This window comes from Semicossyphus pulcher, unplaced genomic scaffold (assembly GCF_022749685.1).
Source record: "Semicossyphus pulcher isolate SPU_LCO1_2020_fin unplaced genomic scaffold, fSemPul1.0.p SCAF_22, whole genome shotgun sequence".
Classification (NCBI taxonomy): Eukaryota; Metazoa; Chordata; class Actinopteri; order Labriformes; family Labridae; genus Semicossyphus; species Semicossyphus pulcher.
The window spans coordinates 20,543,546-20,568,120 of NW_027211696.1; the positions used below are offsets into that span (position 1 = coordinate 20,543,546).

General features: G+C 44.1%; 1 protein-coding gene across 4 annotated transcripts in view; it reads left to right on the forward strand.

The window, feature by feature from the left end:
• Positions 1–465: 465 nt before the first annotated feature.
• The window catches only part of mctp1b (multiple C2 domains, transmembrane 1b), a 29,450-nt gene continuing 5,340 nt past the window's right edge, over positions 466–24,575 (forward strand). Inside the window, exons 1-14 of one of the 4 annotated variants that reach the window (XM_069673143.1) lie at positions 466–1,047; positions 14,807–14,927; positions 15,961–16,103; positions 16,187–16,266; positions 17,252–17,375; positions 19,476–19,514; positions 20,017–20,184; positions 20,318–20,448; positions 22,070–22,256; positions 22,335–22,428; positions 22,743–22,845; positions 23,578–23,680; positions 24,047–24,148; positions 24,480–24,554. In XM_069673143.1, coding sequence (XP_069529244.1) covers positions 529–1,047; positions 14,807–14,927; positions 15,961–16,103; positions 16,187–16,266; positions 17,252–17,375; positions 19,476–19,514; positions 20,017–20,184; positions 20,318–20,448; positions 22,070–22,256; positions 22,335–22,428; positions 22,743–22,845; positions 23,578–23,680; positions 24,047–24,148; positions 24,480–24,554 — 1,989 coding nt within the window. In that variant the 5' untranslated portion in view covers positions 466–528. Of the gene's footprint in view, positions 1,048–14,659; positions 14,720–14,806; positions 14,928–15,960; positions 16,104–16,186; positions 16,267–17,251; positions 17,376–19,475; positions 19,515–20,016; positions 20,185–20,317; positions 20,449–22,069; positions 22,257–22,334; positions 22,429–22,742; positions 22,846–23,577; positions 23,681–24,046; positions 24,149–24,479; positions 24,555–24,575 lie in introns of those variants that run through there. The other 3 variants (XM_069673144.1, XM_069673141.1, XM_069673142.1) reach the window with 3 other exon arrangements.

Here is a 24,575-nt window from a genome sequence, read left to right on the forward strand (position 1 = left end):
CAAATGCTCACACCACTCAGGTTACGCGACACATCCTGCAGCACTCTTTCTGACAGATAGAGGGTGATTTGTTTGAGTGAGTGAATTATCTTACTGGCCTGCAGGTGGCGCTAGGGGATCACCAAAAACACTGAGGTTAGTCCTCTGTGGACCATGACTGTCGGTGCTAAACTTCAAATTTATTTTATCAGAGGAGAGTTGTTGAGTTTCTGCTGAACCAGTTTGTCCCCCATTAAAAGTTGAGGGGGGGCATAGTTGAGTCCTCCTCAGGGGCTCCTCTAACACCCACACCCGCCCTGCCCCCCTCTGTTTTCTCTCTGTCTGCTGTTGTAAATATTTTCGTGAGAAGGGGGCTGGACGACCCCAGCTGCCAGCGGTGCAGCCCACTCTCCGTGTCCGTGTTTCCGTGTGTGTTTCTCGGTGTGATGCCGATAAACGGTGTCGTTACAGGTTGCGTAAGTTTTCTCTGCAGACCAGCCGCCTGTGTGTCGGTGTGAGCGCCTGTCACAGCTCGGATCAGAGGCGGGAATGGAGCGGAGCGAGGAGGAGCAGAATGAGAGCGGCTCGTCCCAGCAACACAGCACGATGTGGAAACAGTTTCAAGCCAAAGCGAAGCCGCTGCTCAGCCCCAAGCTGGGCTCCAGAGACCCGGAGGACAAGAAGGAGAGGTCCGTGTGGATGTTCAGGAAGATGAAGAGGAAGGAAAACGTCGCTCTGGACCGGGTGATCTCCTCCTCGCAGCCCGACCTGCTCTTCTCCTCCTCCCAGGTGGAGGAGGCTCAGCTCTGCGGCAAAGCGGCGGCCAGCGGTTCCTCTATGGGTCGAGAGAAACTGCAGGCGCACAAGTCCGGCAGCCCGAACAAGCCCACGCTGGCTCACCTGGTGCAGTCCCACCATAAGAGCTCCTCTCTGGGGTCTGCGTGTTTGGAGAGGCTGGCGGAGCCTCCGGGCGGCAGGAGCGGCAATGGAAGCGGCAGCAACGGGGGAGGCGACGCGGCAACATCTGCCGCAGCTGCAGAAGCATCGCTGGAGAGCAAAGAGCAGCCGGTGAGCTCCTACCTGTTTAAAACGGTTATTGGCGTTTAATCGAACAGCTGTCTGCACGTACTGTCTCTGTTGATCAGTGGTTGAGAGGTTAATCGATGTTAGGACACTTTTTAAACCGTCTTCGTTACAGACTGCCGCGTAGAAGCCAACAGAGTCTGACACGAATTAAAAACAGATTTATTACATTTAATCAAAAGCGAAAGGTATCACAGGCTCGTGCAATGACACATCAGTATACGAGCTGCAACCAAGAACTATTTTTATTGTCCTATCAGTAAATCTGCGGATCATTTTTCTTACTAAATCATTGTGACTTTTTTAAGTGATGCGTTCAAAATACTCGTTTTTCTGAGCATCAAACAACAACAAACCTTACACAGCTTCACAGACTGTCAGCATCTTGGGTTGAGTCTTGTTCAGTATTAATGTTCAGACTGAATGAGCTACAGGCCCACAGCGCGAGCGTTTCTGTGTTTGTATACAAGAGGACCAAAACTCTTGTTACATAACACAGAGGGCAACACTGAGGGGGGGCAGGAGCAGCCGTGTGTGGGGAGAAGTTTCATTCATCATTTATAAAGCACAAAACTAGAGATACGACAAGCTCCTGCACAATATTGATCGTGTGCAACATAAAGATTTGATTGATTGGACTATAAACTGGCCAGTTAAAAGTCTGTGTCACAGGGGGGATTAGAGAAGCTATGAGGGTTAAAATATAACAATGATAATAATAAACTTGAATTATAGAGCCTTAAACAAAGCACAGGACATGTTGGAGAAAGAAGTGAGCATTGAAAGAGCGTCTTTTTGCTTTGAAAGTTGCGGCTGATTCTGCTGCCTCACATCCTCAGGAAGGCGAGCAGCAGCAGATCAGGGCGGACAGGTTGACAGGAAAATGTGATTGACAGGATGAAGTGCAGCTCTTTAAACATCCCAGGGGAGAGACAGCTGTGAGAGAGACACAAACACTGCTTCTGAAAGAAATATAACATTAGGCCGTTTAAATCTGTCAGAATAACTCTTTGTTCATGTTTGTGCTAATGAATCACAGCAGCATGTCCAAGCGTCAGGGGAAAACACAGAAGAAGAATTACTGTATGTTTTCCCTCCAGTGTATACTCACACACACACACACACACACACACACACACTCTCACACACACACACACACACACACACACACACACACACACACACACAGACACACACACACACTCAGACATGGTGGCTGTGTGGGCAGAGGTTGAAGTGATGGCGCTGCCACATAGCAGCTCCTCAGACAGCAGTAAAGCTTCCTTTGAAAGGTTTTATGAGTTTTTATGAGTCTGAAAAGTGGAGCCAAATGTGCCTCAGTGAGGAGGGTTGGTTAGAGGCTGAAATTAGTAACACTGATAATGGCCCACATGTTGCACTATATGCACCTGCATGGTAACATATAGATATTTCACACACCAGGAAATGTTGCATTAGAAAATAAGATTGATAGAAGATTGTCCTGCAGAGGGCGCTCTGTCGTCATTGTTAACAGCCGTGTGAACATGTTGTCTCAGATATTGATGATCACTTTACAGTATCACACAAAGACATGATCACAATACTCATTACATGTTATGCAAGAGTGTGAGACCATCCATCTTTACTCTCTCTGACGCCTGATTCACACATGGGAGTTAAATCAGTGCACAGCCTACGTACGCGGCCTGGTGTGTCTTTGTTGCTCTGCAGTTACTGGGGGTTTCTATGCCACCGTGTTCAGCTTCTTCTGCTACCACAACACAGACAATCTGCACACACAACACCGCTATAGACATGTGCTGTAGAAGCTAGCTAACTAGTATCAAGCCCAGTGTCCTCCGTTGTTTTGGTGCGATGCTACTGAGCACACTGATCACAGCTGTTCAGGTCTGTGTCACCTCAAGCTTGGAACCTTCTCGTCCATAGACGGTACATCCTCTGGGATATGGCAAACTTCTCAGGGCTTGCACTTCAGCCAGCGGTTAGCGATAAAGGACTTCCAGCCAAGACTTCCTTTTCTGTGCGCTGCATTGTTTACAGTCCGACTGGCAACTAGAGAAGCGAGAATTGAATTTGAGTTGTAAGATGACGTCTAAGAGCGGATCGTTAGCTGCTAATACCGTTTTACCTGCATGCAGCTGATGCCACGATTAGTCAATACAAGGAAACGGACACCAGAACACTTCCTGCACCAAAATATGGTCCAGCGCCTACAGATTCTACACTTTTATGCATCTCTAAATAGAGATCAGCACCGCCTCATCCTGTCCTCTGGGGATGTGCACGTCAGGTTACACCTTAAAGTACATTCCAGAGTCTTTCTTACCCTCGGTGCAGGTGGTGACCTTTTATTTCAAAGTGCGAGCATGTGAAGGAGGTCATTATTGGGCACTCGTATCTGCTGCAAAGAATCTGTGTCATGCATCTCTAAGAATCAGTGTCATGATCTCCAGCTGACTGTCGTCGACCTGAGAGTCTGCACGGAGCTCCAGCTTCAGTTCCATGTGTTGACCTGATCTTCAGAGATGATTAAATAAAGACGAGCTCTCACTCCGGTGGCAGAAATCTGTAATCCATACACACACTCAGTCATCTCTATATATACTGTATACTGTAGAGTGTGAATATAAATATGGATTAGCTAGCCACCTACGCTAACCACAGTCCTCGGGGGGGAACCCTGCAGCTCAGTCACTCACATGTGACGGGGGAGGGAGGGGGGGGAGCGAGGTCCTGCACATGTCAGCAGAAAGAGGAATGAGTCGCAGGTTACGTGCAGAGAATGAGCATCACATCAAAGGGACAGTCTCTATCTTTTATTCAGCATAAGGAGGAGGGAAAGTGTCTCAGCCAGGAAATGAAACAATTACTCCCATGGCAGAAGATGTTTGTGCAGGAACAACAGGTAAATATTGAGGTGTGTGTAGGAGGGAAGATGGAGCAAAGTCTCTCTCTCTCTCTCTTCAGGCGGTGTTCTGTAAATTAGGAGTGAGCGGAGATGGAGCCTGCAGGAAACGAGGGAACAGCCTGCACGTCAGGAACAATTAAATCAGGGAAAGAGACTCTGACGAGCGCCTGATAGTCGTGAGATAAAGTCGGTCAGAGCAGCAGAAGAGCCCGTGAACAGTACAGATACAGTGTGTGTGTGTGTGTGTGTGTGTGTGTGTGTGTGTGTGTGTGTGTGTGTTCCTGTGTTTTCTCTGTGTTTTTGTGTGTAACAGGAGACGAGAGATAAACATCATCCTCTGTCTGGAGTCGCTGTAGTTTCCCTCAGAGCCAGCACAGTCTGCGTGTCTCCACCTGTGCTGACCTGTCTCCACCTGTGCTGACCTGTCTCCACCTGTGCTGACCTGCACGGGTCACATCTCAGACGTTACAGAGACAGAGTGAGACTCCTCCTGCTCGTCAGTGTGTTTGTGTGTTTGACACACAAACAGAAACTTAGACAGGTTATTGATCAGAGTGTGATTAGTAGTCAGCCCTGTGCTGATGCGGAGGCTGCGGTGTGATGGATGTGTCTGACTGGATGCTGAGGACGTGTCACTGATGGAGTTTTCCCACTTTAGAGCAGCTATTCGTCTTTCTGTCTTTGTTGTGTGTAAAACAACGTCAGCAGTAACTCGAAAGCTAGTTTCTATTACTTTACACGAGTTCTTTGACACTTATCGCTTCTCTCTGTCAGCTGAGCTCCTGCTGGTGTCGGCGTTCCCTCTCTTTTTGGGTGTTCAGACCAAAAGTTAAAGTTAAAGCTGTACAGCGGTTGCAGTGGCTAATTCATTAGCTGCTAACGATTTAGTTAGCCCTCGTGTTTTTGCACAGAATGAGAGATTACATTTTTGAATTAAGAGCCATTATAGACAGCTGGCAGCTCCCACCTGTCACTCAAAGAGGCCACGCCCCTAATGCTGCATCGCTTTAAGCCTTAATATAATGTAAACAGGTGAGCTGTATAAAGATTCTCCCCGTACAGTTGTCATGAAGAGAGAAATGAGCTATAGAGACCCAAACTGTTTTTTGTACCAGGCTGTAAACATGTTTATTTCTGCTGTAAAGTTTAACATGGGGCTCTATGGGGACTGACTCACTGCTGGAGACAGCCTCAAGTGGACGCCAGAGGAACTGCACTTCAAGTTGGCATCATGTCTCAGCTGTGGAGGTTGCCACTTGGTTACTGACTGTAACTTAAGATGCTAGCATTAGCTAATGAGGTTAAAGGTCTCAGACCTGCTGTTCCTGCTTTAACCACCAGGTGGTGCTTTTTGTCTGCTTCCAGCTGCCCTGCTGTAAACTCTGTCATGGGAACTTGGAGGTCTGTATTTTCGGACTCTCCTGGCTTTAAATCCGTCTGTAACCTCAGAATACTTTCCTCTCCTGTGCCCGTTCAGCAGCCGTTCGTCAGGATTACTCCACTGCAGGAGGATTATAGTGAATCCAACCAGCTCCTCCTCCTCTTCACCTGTTGCTCCCTCTTTCATTCAGCTGTTTCCCATTCGGCTTTTTCCTCTGAACATCTTACAGAAGTTTTCTTTCTCTGCAAATCTGGATCTATCCTGGAATTACCCGTATTTTTCCTCCCTCCTCAACGTCTCCCACATAGTTTCTCTGTTTTTAAAACGACCCTTCCTCCCCTCGGACATCTCGCTACCACCTCCTTCCCCCGTTGGTATCGGCCCGCTGCGTTCTGCTCGAACCCTGGATCTCCTCATAAGCGAGGGCCCGGTGGTGGCAGAGTCCCGGCACGCGATTCGAGGGTTACTTCGCTGCGGCTCCTACGATGACACCTTCTCCCTCGCCTCCACGTGTGGACGGCTGCTGTCGGTACGTGACCCTGTGTGTGACCTCTGACACGATGATTTAGGTTGTAGTGCTGGAAGGTAACTGAGTACATTTATGTACAGTTTTAATGTACCTGTGCTTTAGTAGAGTGTTTTTATTCTCATCTGGAACTTCAAACTTCTGCTCCACTACATTTAAGTTTCTTGTCAGCGTGCAGGGACACTGAAACTGTTTTAACCTCTAATGTTGCATTTGTACAAAACTGTAAACGCTAGTGTTGGGTAACGTTACTTTTAAAAGTAACTCGTAACAGATTACTTTTGCGTTACCAAAAGTTAAACCCTCTTTGCGTCTTGTACACGTGGGTTATATCTTCAGGACGGCGTGTCGTCTGCTGTACGTCTACCTCTGAATGTATCGACTCTCCCGGACTGACAGACGCACTATAACCTTTACAGCTCTTTATGATGCTAACAGTCTGACAGTGAACTGGGCAGAGGCAGACAGTATTAGACAGCTGTTTCCATGACAACAACACAACACAGGCTCTTAGTCCCACCAGTGTTGTGGAGCCGTGTTTAGCTGCAGATGCTTCTTCACGTTTGAAGTCGAGCTCTTCACAGCTGACGAGCACTTCTCCTCCAGACACAGCTTACATTTCACCGTCATGTTGTTCTCGTCCCTTTTCACCCAAACATTCAGAATAATGAACCGCTCTCTGACCGCTCGCTAGCTGAGTTAGCTAGCTACACATGCGCACTGACACAGCTGTGTTTACCTTCTGCTGGTACGCAGCGACCTGCCAAGAAGGAGGAGAGAAACAGAGACAGAGCTTCAGGGAGTTTCTGTTTCTGTGGAGACAGAAGGAAAAGAGAGATACGGAGATTTGTTTTCCAGTAACAGATCACTTGAATCGCAGAAATAACGTGTTACGTTACTCGTTACTACAGTCAGACACTGTTTACACACATTTACAAAGAATAAATAGACATAAAAGCGATAAGAAATGTAAAATATCAACAATTTAAAGTGTAAAATGTTATTTTAATGTTAATATTTAATAATATAATATAAAATAAAATATAACTACATGCTAATAAGATTAGATATGGTGACTGATACATTAATATATCAACTATCTTCATTTAACAGAGATAATAATGTATATTATCCTGTTTTCTTTGGTGTTTTAAGTATTTTTTGATGCTTTAACTTGAGCACAGTTTTGAATCCAGGACTTAACTTGTATCAGAGTACTTCTAAACTGTAGTACTGCTCCTCTAAATACTTCATCTACCTGTGTTTATACAGGCCAGGTTAAGAATAGGCAGCAGGATTAGAGTGAGCAGAAGTTCACCTCACTTAATATCTGTTCTGTATCAGAGATCAATCTGTGTCTAAGAGAAGAATTAAAGGTGATGTTCAGGGCTCTTTGACCTGGTTCATGTTTACGAGTGCCCTCTGGGTCTCTCAGCGGGTCAGATGTGTGTGTGTGTGTGTGTGTGTGTGTGTGTGTGTGTGTGTGTGATCTGTGACCCAGACTGTGATTAGAGATCAGGCCGTCTGCACAGGAGGAAGGAATGAGTCATTTTGTGACCTGTTGTGTGTGGTCCTGAACTTTGACCTGCATTTCAAAATGCAAATTCGACCCAAAATTAGCATCTTAGCTAATCAAGCTGTAGTATTGTGTTTAACTGCTGCCGTCTGAAACAATCTACTGGAGCAATTCCAAAACTTTTTTTTTGTAATAATTTAGACCCAAAAATACATAAAAGTCCAGAGTTAAAATATTGATTATTCCCTTTAATGTATCATATTAGGGGGTTTTGAGGTGGGGAGATGTGCTACAAAGGGGGCGTTAGCATGCTAACATCTGCACTGATTTCTAGTTGATTTTAGTTTTTGATTTCAACACCTGCTGGATCTTCAGAATCTCTCAGTGCTCTTTTAATGTGTTGATATAAATAAACAACACACATTATACACATGTGGGGTTTAGAAAAGGGAAGGCCAGCTGATGCTAGCTAACATTGGGCACCTTTCTTCGCTAGCTGTCTTTATTTTTTGGGTCTCTTCATGAGATAAGCTGATAAAACCAGACGTAAAGGAAATGAGCCTCATCTTTTTGCTTCGCATATTCGCTGCACATGACTGTACAGAAGCAGCAACACGTTTACAGTGCTGCAGGAAGTTTATGCTGAACAGGAAGTAGTGAGGTCATTTTGCAGAACGATGTGTTGTTCAGTGTGTTTGCTGAGTCAGCCCTGCAGAGACTGACATGTGCTTCCTCGGTCGTTTACCCTCAGAAAGAAACACACAGTGATATTTGTAAAAGGATCACGAGCAGAAAAAGCGGCTTTAATCTTCAACAATGCGTCATATTTTTAAACTATATTCTCCTCTGAATGATTGCAGAGCAGAAGCATAAAGAGCTGGAGGATGTAAACACTGACAGCAGCTGTGATGGAGAGAGCCTGCAGCCTCCTCTGCCTCTCTCTCAGCATCGATCTCTGCTGTCTTTATTTACAGCACTGTTGATGTTAATGGGCCCTTGAGGGCCGAGCTTCATGTAATGGAGGCCTCTGCTGTTGACGTGAAGAAGATGTATGTTGCTCACATGTATTCAGCTCGCCTTTGTGGTTTTATTGACCATATATTTCACTCGACTCTAATTGTGTGCTTCCCGACAGATGTCCTGCCACTTTCACACACGAAGATCAGAAGAAATAGATTTACACAGAATTAATTATATTATTTTAGCCATTTCTGAGGCACAATCGCGTCTTAAATGTGACAAACTGCTGCATTTTCTTTGTCCTATATTTAAGTATTATTATTATGATGTGTTATTTTTGACTTTGAACTCTTTGCTGAACAAAACAAGACTTCCCTTTGGTCTATCAGACAGTTCTTTCATTACATTAAGTAGGAAACTAATAAGAACATTGATTGATAACAAAAACAATCATGAGTTGCAGGCGTAAAATAAAAAGAGCTGATGTTATGGATATTACAGAGAACTGTAGGATTACCACATGTAGAAAAATGTCACAATATAAACACGGGGATTAGCTGACTATTTCCTGTCACTGAAGAAGAGTTCATCTGTTGAAAAGAGGAAAGGGAAAAGAGGGGTCTAATGCATTGACTGTATATAAGGATGGCCGACACGCCTCCTCCTCCTCTCGCTGTACGAAAGTGAAGCCTAAACTGCCCCGGAGCGGGCGCTGCCATGTTTTGTATCCAGAGTGTGTGCAGCAGAGATCGGCTGGTGGAGCCCAGTATTGATGTCCCGCCCCTTCCTACCGTCGTGTTGGAGCCCTCAGGTGTCCTTGGCGTGTTGGAGCCCTCAGGTGTCCTTGGCGTGTTGGAGCCCTCAGGTGGGCTCAGTCTGCAGCAGAACAGCTTCTTGTGTCGGTCTGAAGCAGATATTCACGCTGATGGAAAGTTCAATGACTGTAGTGTTAGTGTTAGTTACGGCTCCTCTCGCCGTTCCTCCTCTACTCTGCTACTCGGGAACAGAACGCTGCAGGAGCCCCATTTGTCCACAGAGCTGTCAATCATGAGGCCACGCCCCCTTTTTATAGCATCAAATAACTAATAATAATAAATTGTCAGAAAAATGAACACTGTGACATAAATCAGCATGATAAGAACTAACTATAATGACAGAAACCATGTTGGAGAAAAATGTATTTGACGTGTATTTTGATTTTATAGTTTGACTCATGTCCCATCTGTTAACATGGAGGAGGCGGGCTTTATGAGCTATACTGCAGCCAGTCAGCAGGGGGCGACAGAGAGGGCTTGGCTTCACTTTTATGGAGCTGTCGTGTCGGCCATCTTTTTATGGTGTAAGATGCTTATTTTTACATTTACATATATAACTGTAAAGTAAATAACTTTAGGATATTCTGTATATAACATATTTAGATGCTAACTTGAGTTCTAGATCATTGGGATAAACATTTCAACTATGAAAGTAATCCTGAACCCAGGTAAACAAAGACTTAATCCTTGTTTTCATCCACAGATGTGTGTGTAAACATAAATACACACTCCTGAAATAAGTGTGTGTCTGTATGTGATGGGATTGTGTGTGATCTGAGTCTATTCTCAGCGCTCTGCTTCCTGATTTACTGCAGCGCGTCAGTTAATCCTCTAAGCAGCTTGTTAACTCCGCCTGCGCTCACTCCGTTAACGTTCGCCCCCTGACTCAGCTCTGGATGCTCTCAAGTGTTTGGACTATTTATACCTGCTAAGGTGATTAAATGTAGTGTAACATGTTGGTGCTGTGCCATGATGATGCAGTGAAACACCTGACATCATCATGAGAGAGAAGTGACGCCTCTGGAGCTGACGTTAGATTCAAACCTCCGCTGCTGCTCTCTCAGAAGTAAAAATGGGTCAATGTGCAGTTTATGGTTCGCTCTGCTTCTTCTCCTCCAGGCAGCTGTTAAAGCCAAGAGATGTCAAAGAATTGATGCGACACATTTCCTCCTGCTAACCCTCGTATTACCTTTATAATGAGGTAAACTGACCTCAGAGTTCAACACCAACAAGTCTCAAACCTTCAAAAGTTCAAGGACTAGTTCAACAGTGTAGGAGACTTTCTTATCTGCTTCCTGTTTGGCTGGAATGAGAAAATCAGTATCAATCTTGTCCGTGCCTCAAATGTAATGCTAGCAGGCAGTTAGCCTAGCGTAGCATAAAAACTGGAAGCAGCTGGTTTCCTGAAAGTGAAACATTTTAGCTCTTAATGTAAGGACATATGTGAAAGAATGATCAGTGTAGAGATTCTCCTGAAGACTGAAGTTGCATCGAATTTGCTGAACCAAACTCCATTCAAAAAACAAGCATTTTAACAGTTGTCTGCATATCCCCTCGCTGTAAGGGCCTGACAAGGTATGAATTTACCTTTTTACAAACCTGCATCCTGATGTAGTTCTCTCAGCATCCTCTCAGCCTGTTTATTGTCATTAAATCTCAGTCACATCTGTTTATTTTGGCTTCATCGCGCTGTAGTGAGACAGATCTCAGCCCACGTGTGACTTGATAGATACAGTGAAACTGCCACTCAGCGGAGACAGACGGACAGGCGCTCCACAGCTGAAACAGAACGCTGGTAGTTGGTGTCGAACCAAGAAATTCTGGCACCAATCCTCGCTAACATTTCATCACCTTAAGTAGCTTAAGTGGCAGTAAAGTTCACCCAGATACAGTTCCTGGAGAAGAAGGGGAGATTAAACGAACTGTGTGTTCACCTCTGGATGATCTTATGAACTAGGATGCAACTAACTTTATTTGCCAACATTTCTGGAAGGATGAACGTCCATAAATTCCTGCTGAGTCAGATCGGTCTGCATCAGCAGTGTTTATCACTTATGTAAAGCTGACCTGTAACAGGTCATCCTCGCCTTTATCTCCTTATTCAACAGCGTGCTGTCTGAACTGGACTTACCCCACATGAGGCCGGAGAGGCTGCGTAACATTTGAACAGCCCTGCACCTTCAGTGAAACCTGCTCGTGTTACACAGGAAGCTCTCATTATTTTATCAGCCTGTTTTCTGGGTGGAATTTCCGCAGCTTGCACAACTCCGGAGCAGAACTTGGCTCACTTTAAAGGCCGTCAGGAAACAAGTGTGTGTTTCCTAATGTGTGTAATTGATTTATGTGTGCAGGCGGCAGCAGAGAGGAGACTTTGGAGGCTCTTCATGTACTTATCTTATTATTTACTTATTTATATATTTTCTTGTTTGATTGGAAGCTGAAGGAGGCAGAGATAGAAAACAATTTTTGTTCACAAGAGAAAAACACATTCAGCCTCTGGGGACAAACAACAACCTGACTCAGTCAAATCATGTGTCATTATTTGTTTCATTTGTATGTTCTGCTCGTTGTTTGTGTTCCTGTGGCTTCTGAAAGCAGATCATCTCTGGCACAAACAAACATCCACCGACCAGCCCTGACATCGTGACCTCTGACAGGTCGAGTGAATTATCTTGTTACAGTGGCCCCTGTCCGTGCGTTGGATGTGTCAGGCAGCAAGTGAACATTTTGTTCTGAAGTGGGTCAGAGCATCTCCAAACCTGCAGCTCTTGTGGGGTGTTCCCGGCCTGCAGGGGTCAGCACCTACCGAAAGTGGTCCAAGGAAGGCGTTTGTGACATGGCACCAGGATGCACTCTGGGAAGAAGGCGAGCCGGCGGAGGCAGTGTGATGCTTTGGGCGATGTCCTGCTGGGAAACCTTGGGTCCTGCCGTTCATGTGGATGTTACTTTGACACGTACCACCTACCTGAACATTGCTGCAGACCAAGTCCACCCCTTGGAGGCACAGTCTTCCTACATGATGCTACTTTATATCTTCTGTCTGCTACATTCAAAGGGAAATATTCTCCTTTTTACTTCTCCACATTTATAAGACTTTATGTTACAATAAAGTCTTCTGTGAAGCTTATTAGATTCACGTCTTTGTTAAAGACTGAAGCCCCTCTCTGACCTCTGACCTCTCATAAAGACCAGTTTGCACTTTCTTGATGTGTCAGACGTCCAAAGACGCCTTCGAGCTTCTCATCTAAATAACAGTTTGAGCCCTGAAGAAGAACATGTGTTTGATATTTCACTAAACAAACACAAGTTGAGTCTTAAGAGCCGTTCAGAGCTCGAACTCTCACACTTGGATTACAGCAGCAGAGGAGCAGGATGAAGTGTTCCTTGGACATGAGTGAGTGGTCACTTCATGCTTTGTCTTTGTCTTTGTCTTCTTTTAGCTCATGTTTTATAACCAAACGTTACAGTTTGTAAAAGAAATGTTTTAGCTTTCACACCTTGACTTGTTGTCTTGTCTCCGTGTTATGAAGCCTGCTGTTTGGTGTCACGGCTGAGCCAGCTGTGAATAGAAGAAGAGCGTGTAGATAACAGATACATTTATTTAATCGGTGCCTTTTAGCCTCCATATTGAGCCTCGTCTCTGCGTTTACACAAGTTTGATCAGATACTTGAACAGAAGCCTGAAACACTTCCCTCTGGTTCTCGAGATGCAGCGACGATACGAGTCTGCAGAGAGACGGTGCATCGATTGACACTTAATGTTGGAGGCGTGCGAGTATAAAACACCTCCGACACACTCGCTGTCTGAACATTGCATGAACTCCAAAACAAGAGACTTGTTCATCAGTTTGATTTGTCTTCTATACTCTCTGACGACCCCTCAGATTTCACTGGTGACTCTTTGGAGGGACTGGAGCCCTAGGTTTGGCACCAACAGTATATAAAGTAACAACACAGCAAAGACAAAGTCCTGTTTGGTGCAGAGAATCAGAAGTGGTTTCTGTGCCAACATATTAAAGCCTCCTGCTTTAAGGAGCTCCCTCTGTTCCTTTGTCTTAATGACAAGGTAACGAGATTAGCGGATGCTTCAGTGAAAGTGTGCGCTCAGGCTGGGAAGTCGTACTCACAATTAGAACTGATTAAGATACTAAAGCTGTTCTGAGGCCTCACAGTGAAACATACACGTATGAACAGACTTTATTACAAGTGCTTTGAATCATAGCATCACAATCCTTTCTCTGCCAAACAAAAACCAAATCAAACACAAACAACAAATGAGCCACTGTGTCTGTAACGTCCTCTGAGCTGTCGGGCTGCGGTCTGCGGACGTCTGAACTGTAACACAGCTCAGGCCTCTTTTCATCTGCACCACCATCATGTCTCATATCACATTATACAGTTATCGATCGAGTGTCTCCTCTGTAAGTGGATCTGTGTGTGTTGACAGGATGCAGCAGCAGCTCTCTATTTAAAATGAGAAATGTTTGATTAACAGCTGCGGCTCACATGCTGCACAAACATGTTGTCATTGGAGAAACACAGACTAACGTACAATCACATTTTATGAGCTTTCATCTAAAACTTACAGAAATAATTACAGCAGTTTTAAAACACATGATGTTAAGCATTGTTAAACCTGTACCAAGTTTAAAACAGCTCCTTTATGTGCAGAAGTCCTGATAGCTTCAGACTTTGTCTTACTGAACATCTTTGTAGCATGCTCAGATGTAGCATGTTGTAGCTGCTGCAGCAGCAGACACACCTGTGCAACAGAAAGCAGTGCACAAAGGAAATAACAGATTTACCAGGTTGTGTAATTTTGGTTGATTTACTATTGAAAGTGAGTAAAATGTGGCTCTTTGCAGTTTCATCACTTAAGCAATGTTTGCTGCTCACATCAGGACATAAAGCAGAATACTGTTCAGCATGTTTCTCCAGCAGATGAACCGTTTTTAAGTGGTGTTGCATATCTTTGTAGTGGTGTTGCATATCTTTGTAGTGGTGTTGTATGTCTGTGTCTTTGTTTCTCATCTCTTATTTTGTAACTCTCACTGGTCATTTTGTTTATTTTGCATCTGTTAGTCGTTGTTTCGTGTCTCTTTGTTGTTGCACACATCTCTGTAGCCGACGTTCTCAGTAGCTACACACTGAGGTTCTGACACAGAGCCCCCTGACCTCCCTGTGTAAGCCTGATCATCAATCATCTGTTTATCTTTGTGTGTCACATTTTAAATGAGGGTGAAATGCAGATTATTTTGACCACAACAAAAGAACAACCATCTTAATGTCTGTTAGAGTTCTGCATTGCGACAGCAGAGGTGATGCTGCTGCAGTGAAAGTAAAGAGTTATAATGAAAAGAACAAAACATCTGAACACTCTGATGGGAGGAAGCTACTCTCATGCAATTTCCTGTCAGTGGTCACCCCTGGGACGGTTACTGAGTTGAATTAGACACTTCAGTCAGTTAGCAGCCTGGGTGCACACACAGAGGAAGAACAAATACGGGCTGCGCTTCACCGCCAGCTTTTATTTCTCTTAAACATGTTGGTGAGTGTGGTTTGACTTTGTGGCTCGTGCAGGGACGCAGCGATTGATTTTAGGTTCGTAATTGATGCATGTATTTTCTCCTCACAGGGTATGGGTGCTCCGTGCTCCTCGGGGGTCACAGCTGAGAGGTCGGCCCCCGGCTCAGGGATGTACAAGCTGGAGATCGAGCTGAAGAGAGGGAACAATCTGGCCGTCAGAGACAGAGGAGGTACAGTCGTGTCTTTTCTGTCTTTATGTTTAGGCACAAGTGATCATATGTGAAGTTCAAGCTCAGCTGCTGGACTTGTTTTGTGTGTTCTTGAACCTGTGTGTTTTTAAGCATCTCTTCTTTAGTGTCTTTATACATGTTTTTGTAGCTGTTTTGTGTCTCTTTGTAGTTATCTGTGTCTGTAGTCTTTAGTGTATCTTTGTGGGTGTTTTGTGTCTTTTTAAATGTTTGTTGTGTCTCTTTGTAGTCTTTAGAATCTGCTTGTAGTTGTTTTGTGTGTCTGTTTTGTGGCTGACTTATTTCATACACCTCTCTGTAGAAGTTCTGTGTCTCTTTGTAGTGTTGGACATCGTCGTGTAGTTGTTTGGTGTCTCTTTAGTGTTAAGTATCTCTTTGTAGTTGTTTTGTTAGTCTTGTGATTGTTTTGTGTCTCTTTGTAGTCTTTATCATCTCTTCATAGTTGTGCCCCTGTAGTGTCAAGCACCTCTTTGTTCTTTTATGTCTTTGTAGTTGTTTTGTGTCTCTTATAGTCAAATATATGTTTTTGTAAATGTTTTGTGACTTTGTTTTTTGTGTCTTTGTAGCGTAAAGCATCTCTTTGTTTTTGTTTTGTGTCTCTTTGTAGTCATGTAAAATCTCGGTGTAGACGTTTTTTGTGTCTTTGTTGTTTTTCTCTTTGCTGTTGTGTGTTGTAATCTTTAGAACCTCTTTGTTCTGTTTCTCTTTGTGCATCTTTGTGTTGTTAGTTTGTTTCTTTGTAGTTGTGTTGTCTCCTTGTAGTCTGGAGCATCTCTTCCACATTTTTTAGTGTCTTTGAAGTCTTTAGCATCTCTTCTGTTTTGTTGTTTTGTGTCTGTGTAGCTTTAAATCTCTTTGTAGACTCTTTGTATCTTTCTGTGTCTTTGTAGTCCTTCTCTCCCCGATGTTTATATAAAATATAAATATATAAACCCTATATAAAATATTCTCTGGCTATGGTCTGCTGTACAGGCATCTTTTTTATGCATCTTTGTAACGTTATTTGTCTCTTCAGGGACCAGTGATCCGTATGTAAAGTTCAAGCTCGCCGGTAAAGAAGTCTTCCGAAGCAAAACGATCCACAAGAACCTGAACCCGGTGTGGGAGGAGAAGACGACTTTAATCCTGGACAGCCTGAGTGAGCCGCTGTATGTGAAGGTAAAGACTCACACGCGTGTGCACAGATTCTCCACATGAATATTTCAAGAACATGAGAGTGAGTTTGGATTCTTCCTCTGCAGGTGTTTGACTACGACTTCGGCCTGCAGGATGACTTCATGGGCTCCGCTCACCTGTACCTGGAGTCTCTGGAGCAGCAGAGGTGGGTCACCTGGATAAGATTCACACAGTCTGGTACAACGTAGTGTCCCTCTGCAGACGAGCTTCCTTCATGCAAACTACTCACAGCAGGTGTCGCTTGTGTGAACACTCACACAGAGTCATTAAAATAGCAGACAGAACTTCCTGTGGTTGTTTGATGTGTCTTTAACCTTGTTCAGCGTCTCTCTGCGGCTGTTTTGTAACCGCAGTTTTTCCTCTTTCATTCCGGTACGTCTTAAGATTAAACAAATGAGTTACAACACGTTAGTAATTGTGAGTTTCGGGTGTATTTTTGATCTTTACACAGAGCCAGGCTAGCTGTCTCCCCTTGTTTCCAGCCCTTAAGCTAAGCTAAGCTAACGAAACATATAGCTGTGACAGCGGTATCATGTTTTATCTACTTTCTTCAAGAATGTTGATTATTAAATATATATGATTTGCATAACATTATCTTGTATCTATCTCAATACTTAGCTTAGCTTAGCTGCTTAGCGAGGCTCAATCAAACCTGAGCTAGAGATCAAATCAGTGTCACTTACAGTATAAGTATTTGTGTCAGAGGGTTTTAGAGCTTTACAAGCAAACAACAAGACATCTGGAGTTGCATTACACTGTAACATGAGCTCAAACTGTCCTGCACAAAGAGAAATGATGGTGTTACAGTTCTTTGCTTTCGTTGTTCTGTGTAAAGCACTTAGAAATGTCTTGTTGCTGAAATGTGCTATATAAATAAACTTGCCTTAAAGTACACGTAAATAAAGATACAAACTTCAGTACAGACAGAACTCGCATGATCGCTCTTCTTTACTTTCCCCACATTTGGACGTCTTAACAAAAGCAAAGAGTAAAAACAATCAGCCAGTGAGGTCGAGGTTTTATTATCCAAAGACCCTGAAACCGTCTGAACGTCTTTTTCAAACACAAACTTTTATTGTGAAAGGGGAGAGGACGGTCGCGCTCACACTTTGACTCTCTTCCTGTTGCAGGATGATCTCTGTGACTCTGGTCCTGAAGGACCCTCACCACCTGGATCAGGATCTGGGCTCTCTGGAGCTCGCCGTGACGCTGACTCCTAAAGACAGTCCGCTGGAGGAGCGACGAGACTCTACGGTACGTCTGCTGGTCGTTACGGTATCCTCTGCTCAGGTCCATTTGGTGAATTTATTAGTGTGAAAGTCAAAACAGTCCCTTCATAAAAAACAAATACAAGCCTTCAACAGGAAAAGTTCTGTTAAACTAGACTTAAAGACGCGTACAGGCTGATTGTAAGGCTGCAACCTATAACGATTAATTTCTCTTAATTTGATTAATCATGAATGTATCATCGCAGGTTCCTAAAGGAGAGATATGCAGCACATCTCATTCTTTTAGAGTGTTTAATCAGCAAATGTTCTTCAGCTGCTTGATAAACGACTCACACTTTAAATCCACCGATTAATTGATCCACTAATCTAGGGGGGATTGCATTTAAAATTTTCGGTTAACAAGATTTATAGGATGAAAAAACAGGAAAAATATTTTAAAATGATCTAATTTTCTTTTAATCTTTGGTCTTAAAACAATTCATTTTTATTTTATATAATGAATTAAAAAAAGAAAAGAGGTACAAAACGAGTCTTCGGTTGCACTGGTCACAACTGGTTTAATATAGAACCAGTAACAGGTCACAGAAGAGTTCACAGCGCAGTACGTTCACCGTGAGGGCTGCGTTTGTGTTTCCTGCAGCAGTGGGAGGTGAAGACGTATCGCTGGAAGCCGTATGTGAATAAAGTGAGTGTAGAGGTGATTAGTGTGTGAGTGGCTTCCTGTAGCTCCGCCCTGACACATCCCTGTCCTACTTTACATCCTCGTCTAGAGAGGAGAGTTTCCTTACCATTGCAGTCATCTGTGATTTCAGTGTTCCAGTTTATTTCTGCTCTAGTGGTTTTGTAGTTGCAGTTTTGTTTTGTAGTTTAGACACCTGTGTTTTATTAATAGAATAAAAATACCCTTAAATATAACTCAAATAAATAAACATAACTGTAACTGTACATAAACATCCTCAACTTTACACCACATGCCCACGTTTGTAACACAGGGTTTCTGTTATGACATCACTATGACATCATACAGGTGGCTAGACAGAAATAAATGAATGCAGCTTTAAGATGAAGGTTTTTAATTAGCACATTTATATTAATGTTCTTCAAAGAGCCAAATTTGATCTGTTTTTTAATCTAAATATCGAGTTAAATTTCACTGAACAATAAGGCACCAAACCGCAGTTCCTCTGGTGTCCACTTGAGGCTGCCTCCAGCAGTGAGTCAGTCCCCATAGAGCCCCATGTTAAACTTTACAGCAGAAATAAACATGTTTACAGCCTGGTACAAAAAACAGTTTGGCTCTCTATAGCTCATTTCTCTCTTCATGACAACTGTACGGGGAGAATCTTTATACAGCTCACCTGTTTACATTAAAGTGATGCAGCATTAGGGGCGTGGCCTCTTTGAGTGACAGGTGGGAGCTGCTGTCACCGAACATAACGTCATGGTGGCTATGTTGTCTTGTCATAAGACCCAAAGTCCTTTATTTGCTCCTGTACTTTTCTTGTTTAAAGTTTCCTGTCAGCTGTTTATGTTTCGTACATATATTTATAGTTTCTGTTTAATGATATTCTGTATGTGAGAGTCTGAGTGTCAGGAGATGCTTTCCAAATGTTTCCTCAGCTCTAAGATATGACACACAGCCTGTCCTCAACATGTTTAATTCAGTGTATTTAAATTAATCATCGGTGTAAGTCTCGCTCTGCGCTGCAGCTCCACTCAGAGAGGAACAGAGACGCAGATAAACGTCAGGAAAGGACACGGAGAGGAGAGGAAGAAAGACGTGAAAAAGTCAACAATAATGGGAGAACAAACGCGAGGATCTGAACACAGGGAGCTCGCACAGATCAAAGCTAATGAGAGCATGAATATTCAGCTCCCGCAGAGTGTTTTCCTCTGTTACTCTATTTTCAGATGCTTTATTCATGGAGCTGAAGAGAGGACGCTCTCCTCAGACTCAGCTCCTCGTGGGGAGACATAAACCCGTCCTGTAGCCCCCCCTAGTGGCTTAGAAAAGTGTCTTTACATGCATCCAAGCAGAGATGTTTCCTGCAGCCCTCGTGTTAGATGTTAGTGTTTTCAAACCTGCAGGATTCAGCTGAAATAATGCATTTTAATGTATGTTCAGACTATGCTGCTCAGGAGGTCCTGGAAACGATCCACCAAGGTAAAAAACATCATCATCATCGTCGTCTGTGTGCCGCCACAGCTTCACCTGACACCTTCACCTACCTGTCCGTCACTGCTTTGTTGCATCAGGACGTCATTTCTGTTGCATCTTAAAGACGTTTCATGGCGTAGTCGTGCTGTACGAACACACATCACACATGTTGTGTACCGAGCTCCTCACATGTTCATTGTTGTCGTGTTGTGTAGATGCTTTTATTTCCATCCGCTGGCTTCGACAGGGCCCTGTTCTTCATCCAAAGCGTCTTACTGCTCCCGCTAAGATTCTCTAAATGTTAATAATCCCCCGAAAAGAAAAGACGACTTCAAATTTCACCTTCAATTCAAGCCAACATAGAAGAGCAGGGCCCTGCGACATGTCCCTCTGAATCGTGACATATGACACATGATATTAAGTGTTTGTATCTGTGTGCGTGTGTGTGTGTGTGCGTGTGTGTGCGTGTGTGTGTGTGTGCGCGTGTGTGTGTGCGCGTGTGTCCCAGCAGCAGCAGTCTTTGCGTCTCTCAGAGCTGCACCGGAAGTCTCAGCTGTGGAGAGGGATCGTCAGCATCGCGCTGATCGAAGGCAGGAATCTGATCCCCATGGACCCCAACGGTCTGAGCGACCCCTACGTCAAGTTCAGACTGGGACCCCAGAAGTACAGGAGCAAGGTACGCTGACCCTGACCTTTGACCCCAGTCTCAGATCAGTGGAGGAAGGGGTAGTAGTAAGGGGTGTACTTAGGAGAGACGTTGCTCCTTCAAATTAAAAGCGTGTTTCCTGTAATGTGGTGTGTGCGTGCAGACGGTGCCAAAGACTCTGAGTCCACAGTGGAGGGAGCAGTTCGACCTTCACCTGTACGAGGAGACGGGAGGAGTGTTGGAGATCACCGTGTGGGACAGAGACACCGGGAGGAGAGACGACTTCATTGGACGGTCAGTTGGTCCTTCCTTTGTCGACCTGATGTGTTTGATTCTTTTGTGAAACAATGAAAGCTGTAAGACTTTGTGTTGCACTTGCTGGAAATGAGTGAAAAATCATGAACAAGTGCACACAGGGTGGGCTGGGTGACAAGTGAAAGAAAACCTAAAGTGTATGAGTCAAAATCAGTGACAACTTGTGACCTCATGACCTCTAAAAAGACCTGTAAAGCCTCCTCAGGGATCACTGAAACCTCCTGAAGGATCACAAGCACCTCCTCAGTGCTCACTAAATATTAGGGACGCACGATATTATCGGCACGTTATCGACATCAACAGATATGTCATTTTTCTGCAGATATTTTCCGCTGATTTACGCTTTAATTCTGCCTAAGTGCTCGATGACTCCCTAAAAAAGCTTGACGTAATTCTACGACATTAACTCAGCGCAGAAACTCGAGCCGATGAACAGAAGTGAGTAACTAGCTCACAGTTAGCTCACATTCTCTCATTTTACCGACTTAACATCAAACACGCCGAAAATACACTCGCAGCCAAAGCCGACGCTAACAGAGAGAAACATAAACATCAGAGCAAAACTAGCTCACATGTTCATGGACGCACACACGATAAAAAGAGTCCGTCAGCGATCACTGATGTCTCCGTAGTAGGTGCAGTAAACAAGTCCGGGCATGTCTCCCTCACTGCCGTGTTTCATGGGGATGCTGCGCTCAGAAACGTGAGTGATCAGACACGTGACCTTTTGTACAACAGTTCTGTCAAGCATGAAGAAGGGTGCACGATGTCTGCAGCTAAAAGGGTTGGAAAATATCTGCATATCGGATATCGGCAAGAAATCCAACCTCGTGCATCCCGACTAAATGTCCTACAGGACTTATTTGCAAACCTCTGGAACCTCTAAAAGGACATATTATTTTCTCAATGACCACTAGAACTTCCTAAAGCTCTCATGGAGCCTCCTACAGACTCAGAGGACCTCCCAGAAGACACTTGATGCCAACAAAGGTCCTAAAAGGTCCATTTTCAATGAGCCCAACAACCTCCCAAAGGGCAGAGAACATCCACAGCTGCCACTAAACCCTCTTAAGGAAACCTCAGAAACCTCATCAGCGGTCACTAAAGACCTCTCAGACTCTGGAAGCCTCTAATGACAACCAAGCAAAGTAGCTGCCACCTCCTGTCTGTCCACCAGGCCTCTGAAAGGAACTAAATCTCCTCAATGGTCACTTAACCCACTAAAGGACCGGGACCTTCTTTAGATCTTATATATATTATTCATTTAAAAAATGATGTGCAGACATTAGTATGAGAGTATCAGAGTCATTAAAATCACATCACATAATGAGGACGCTCACAAGCTTCACTCTCATGTTAACAGGCTGCTGAGTTAATAAAACACGTCACTATCAAAGAAACAAGAAGCTTGATTCATTAGATCCTGAACATAAAGTAAACTTTCAGATCTAAACGTAAAGGTAATAACATCGAACTCAGCACGGCCCTGCACATGCTCAGTAAGTCCAGTAAGTCCAGTAAGTCCAGTCCAAGTCCGCTGGTGGAGGGTTTAACAACCTGCTCCCACTCCACACTCAGTGTGAACGGTTTCTCTCCCCAGCTGTCAGCTGGACCTCTCCACCCTGACGAAGGAGCACACCCATCACCTGGAGCTGGCTCTGGAAGAGTCCCGGGGCTACGTGGTGCTGCTGGTCACGCTGACGGCCTCGGCTCACGTCTCCATTGCCGACCTGTCCGTCACGCCGCTGGACGACCCGCAGGAGCGCCGCGAGATCCTCAAACGATACGTAAGTGCGCTGGATCGGGTGAAACATCAACCAGGAGTACAAAGACATGCATGACTTCCTGTTTGTTTCCTCCTGCAGGGGGTGTTCAGGTCGTTCTCTAACCTGAAGGATGTCGGCCTCGTGCAGGTGAAGGTGATGAGAGCCGAAGGACTCATGGCTGCAGACGTAACAGGTCATTAAAAATACTGCTTCATCCTGTGCTTTACTTTTTACACCCTGATCCCCCTTTAAAGTACATTAGGGATCCTGTCCTGTATTTCAAACCCCTCTAATGTTCTTTAAACTCTTCTGTTGTTCTTCAGACTGCTTTCATTTATTTATTACGTCCTGTACTGCTGAACCCTGTAATGTACTGTGAACTCCTCCACAGGATTCCTGTAAAGATCCTGTACTGCACTTTATACATCCCATATTGTACTGTATGCATGCTGTAAAGCACTGTACCTCCTGTTCCTGTATTGTAATGTTCCCCTCCCCATGTTTCAGGTAAGAGCGATCCGTTCTGTGTGCTGGAGCTGAACAACGACCGGCTGCAGACTCACACTGTTTACAAGAACCTCAACCCCGAGTGGAACAAAGCCTTCACCTTGTGAGTCACTCAGAGATGTCGTCTCTCAGCTCTGTGATGCGTTTGTTTACCTCACTGTCACCAGTGTTTGTAACTGTTGAACTGAACAAAGTAAACTCCAGATGGAGTTAGGAAAATGAATGCACCATAAAAGACCTATAATATAATAAACATAAAGCACCGGCGTCTGTGCGGTGACAGTTTGTCATCAGTGAAAGCTGTTTGGGCATCCACAGTTCATCCGGTGGTGTCAGGACGTATCAGAGGAAGTCTGTGACCGGATGCTCCACATTTACTCTGATCCCTCTGATACAAGTCTGTGCGCTGCCACATAAAGACGTGTGCTGTTCGCTCAGTGCTGAAGGACAGAAATGATGATGCTCGATCCACTTCATCACTTTCTTCAAACCTTTGGCAGGAAAAACAAGAATATCAGAAAAAGAAATAAAACAAAGCCTTGAGCGAGCATCTGCACAGTTTACTGTTAATACTTCTGCACATGTTAAAGAGTATTTTTACTTAGAAAAAATCTTGATGTAACTTTTTCCACCTCTGGCCAGTCGTCACATTTTCCTTTGTCATGCTAAAAGTACAAAATGTGTTAAATTAAAATACAGATTCACAAAATCACAGTAAAGAATAAACTTGTTGCACAAAGGAAATAAGATGATTGTAAATGTCTCAGTCCACCGGCACATTAAGCTCACCTCATCGCTCCTCTTGTCATGTTTCTCTTTGTCTCTCTTTCCTCAGTAATCTGAAGGACATCCACTCCGTGCTGGAGGTGACGGTGTTCGATGAGGACAGAGACCGCAGTGCTGACTTCCTGGGAAAAGTGGTCATCCCCCTTTTACATGTGAGAGTAAATCAATATTTAAAATCCATCTGAGGCGATAAAAATGACCCGATACTGGTTCTGATTGTCATAAATAAACCAGGGGAATATTTTCAGTGCTGTTTTTTGTCATTGTTGAATATTTGTAACCTCTTAAAAACAAATGTTTTAACTGTCAGGTTGTAAAAAATACAAATGTAAGCGTCTTTAAAGATGAAACAGGAGAAATGAGTCGGACTAGCAGTAGGAATATTTTAGATACAGACATGTACGCACATTTCAAAGATCATTTATGCTGGTTGATGTGATTTTAGATTTATTAATAACAGGTTCAAAAGTCTGTTGGAAACTGAAAGTGTACAAATCAAAACCCTGAAAATGTCTCAGGTCCGTAACGGCGAGCAGAAGAGCTACATGCTGAAAAACAAAGAGCTGACCGGCCCGACCAAAGGACACGTCTACCTGGAGATCGATGTCATCTACAACACGGTGAGTCCTTTCATTTCAATATTAATACTTTCAGATTTCTGCACCAGAAGTTTTCTTCTTTCCTCTTCCATGAATCATCTCACGACCCCTGAGATTTATGTGATGACCTTTGGAGGGCTCCGGTTCCTAGGTTGGGACCTGCTGAACTAAACAAGCTGACTAACTGTGTCTATGTGGAGCAGCTGCAACAGTTCAATGCTGCTCGAACATCCAACAATGTCAGATAGAATCAGATATCAGTCATAGTCCTTTAACATGATGGTCGTGTGTGATTGAAGGATCTTTGTGCTTCTCTCACCTCTGATTGGATCTCATTTCACCTCCTGTTCAGGTGAAAGCAGCTCTGAGGACGGTCGTCCCTGCGGAGCAGAAATACATCGAGGAGGAGCCAAAAGTCTCCAAACAGGTGTGTTTCTGTGCTTAACAA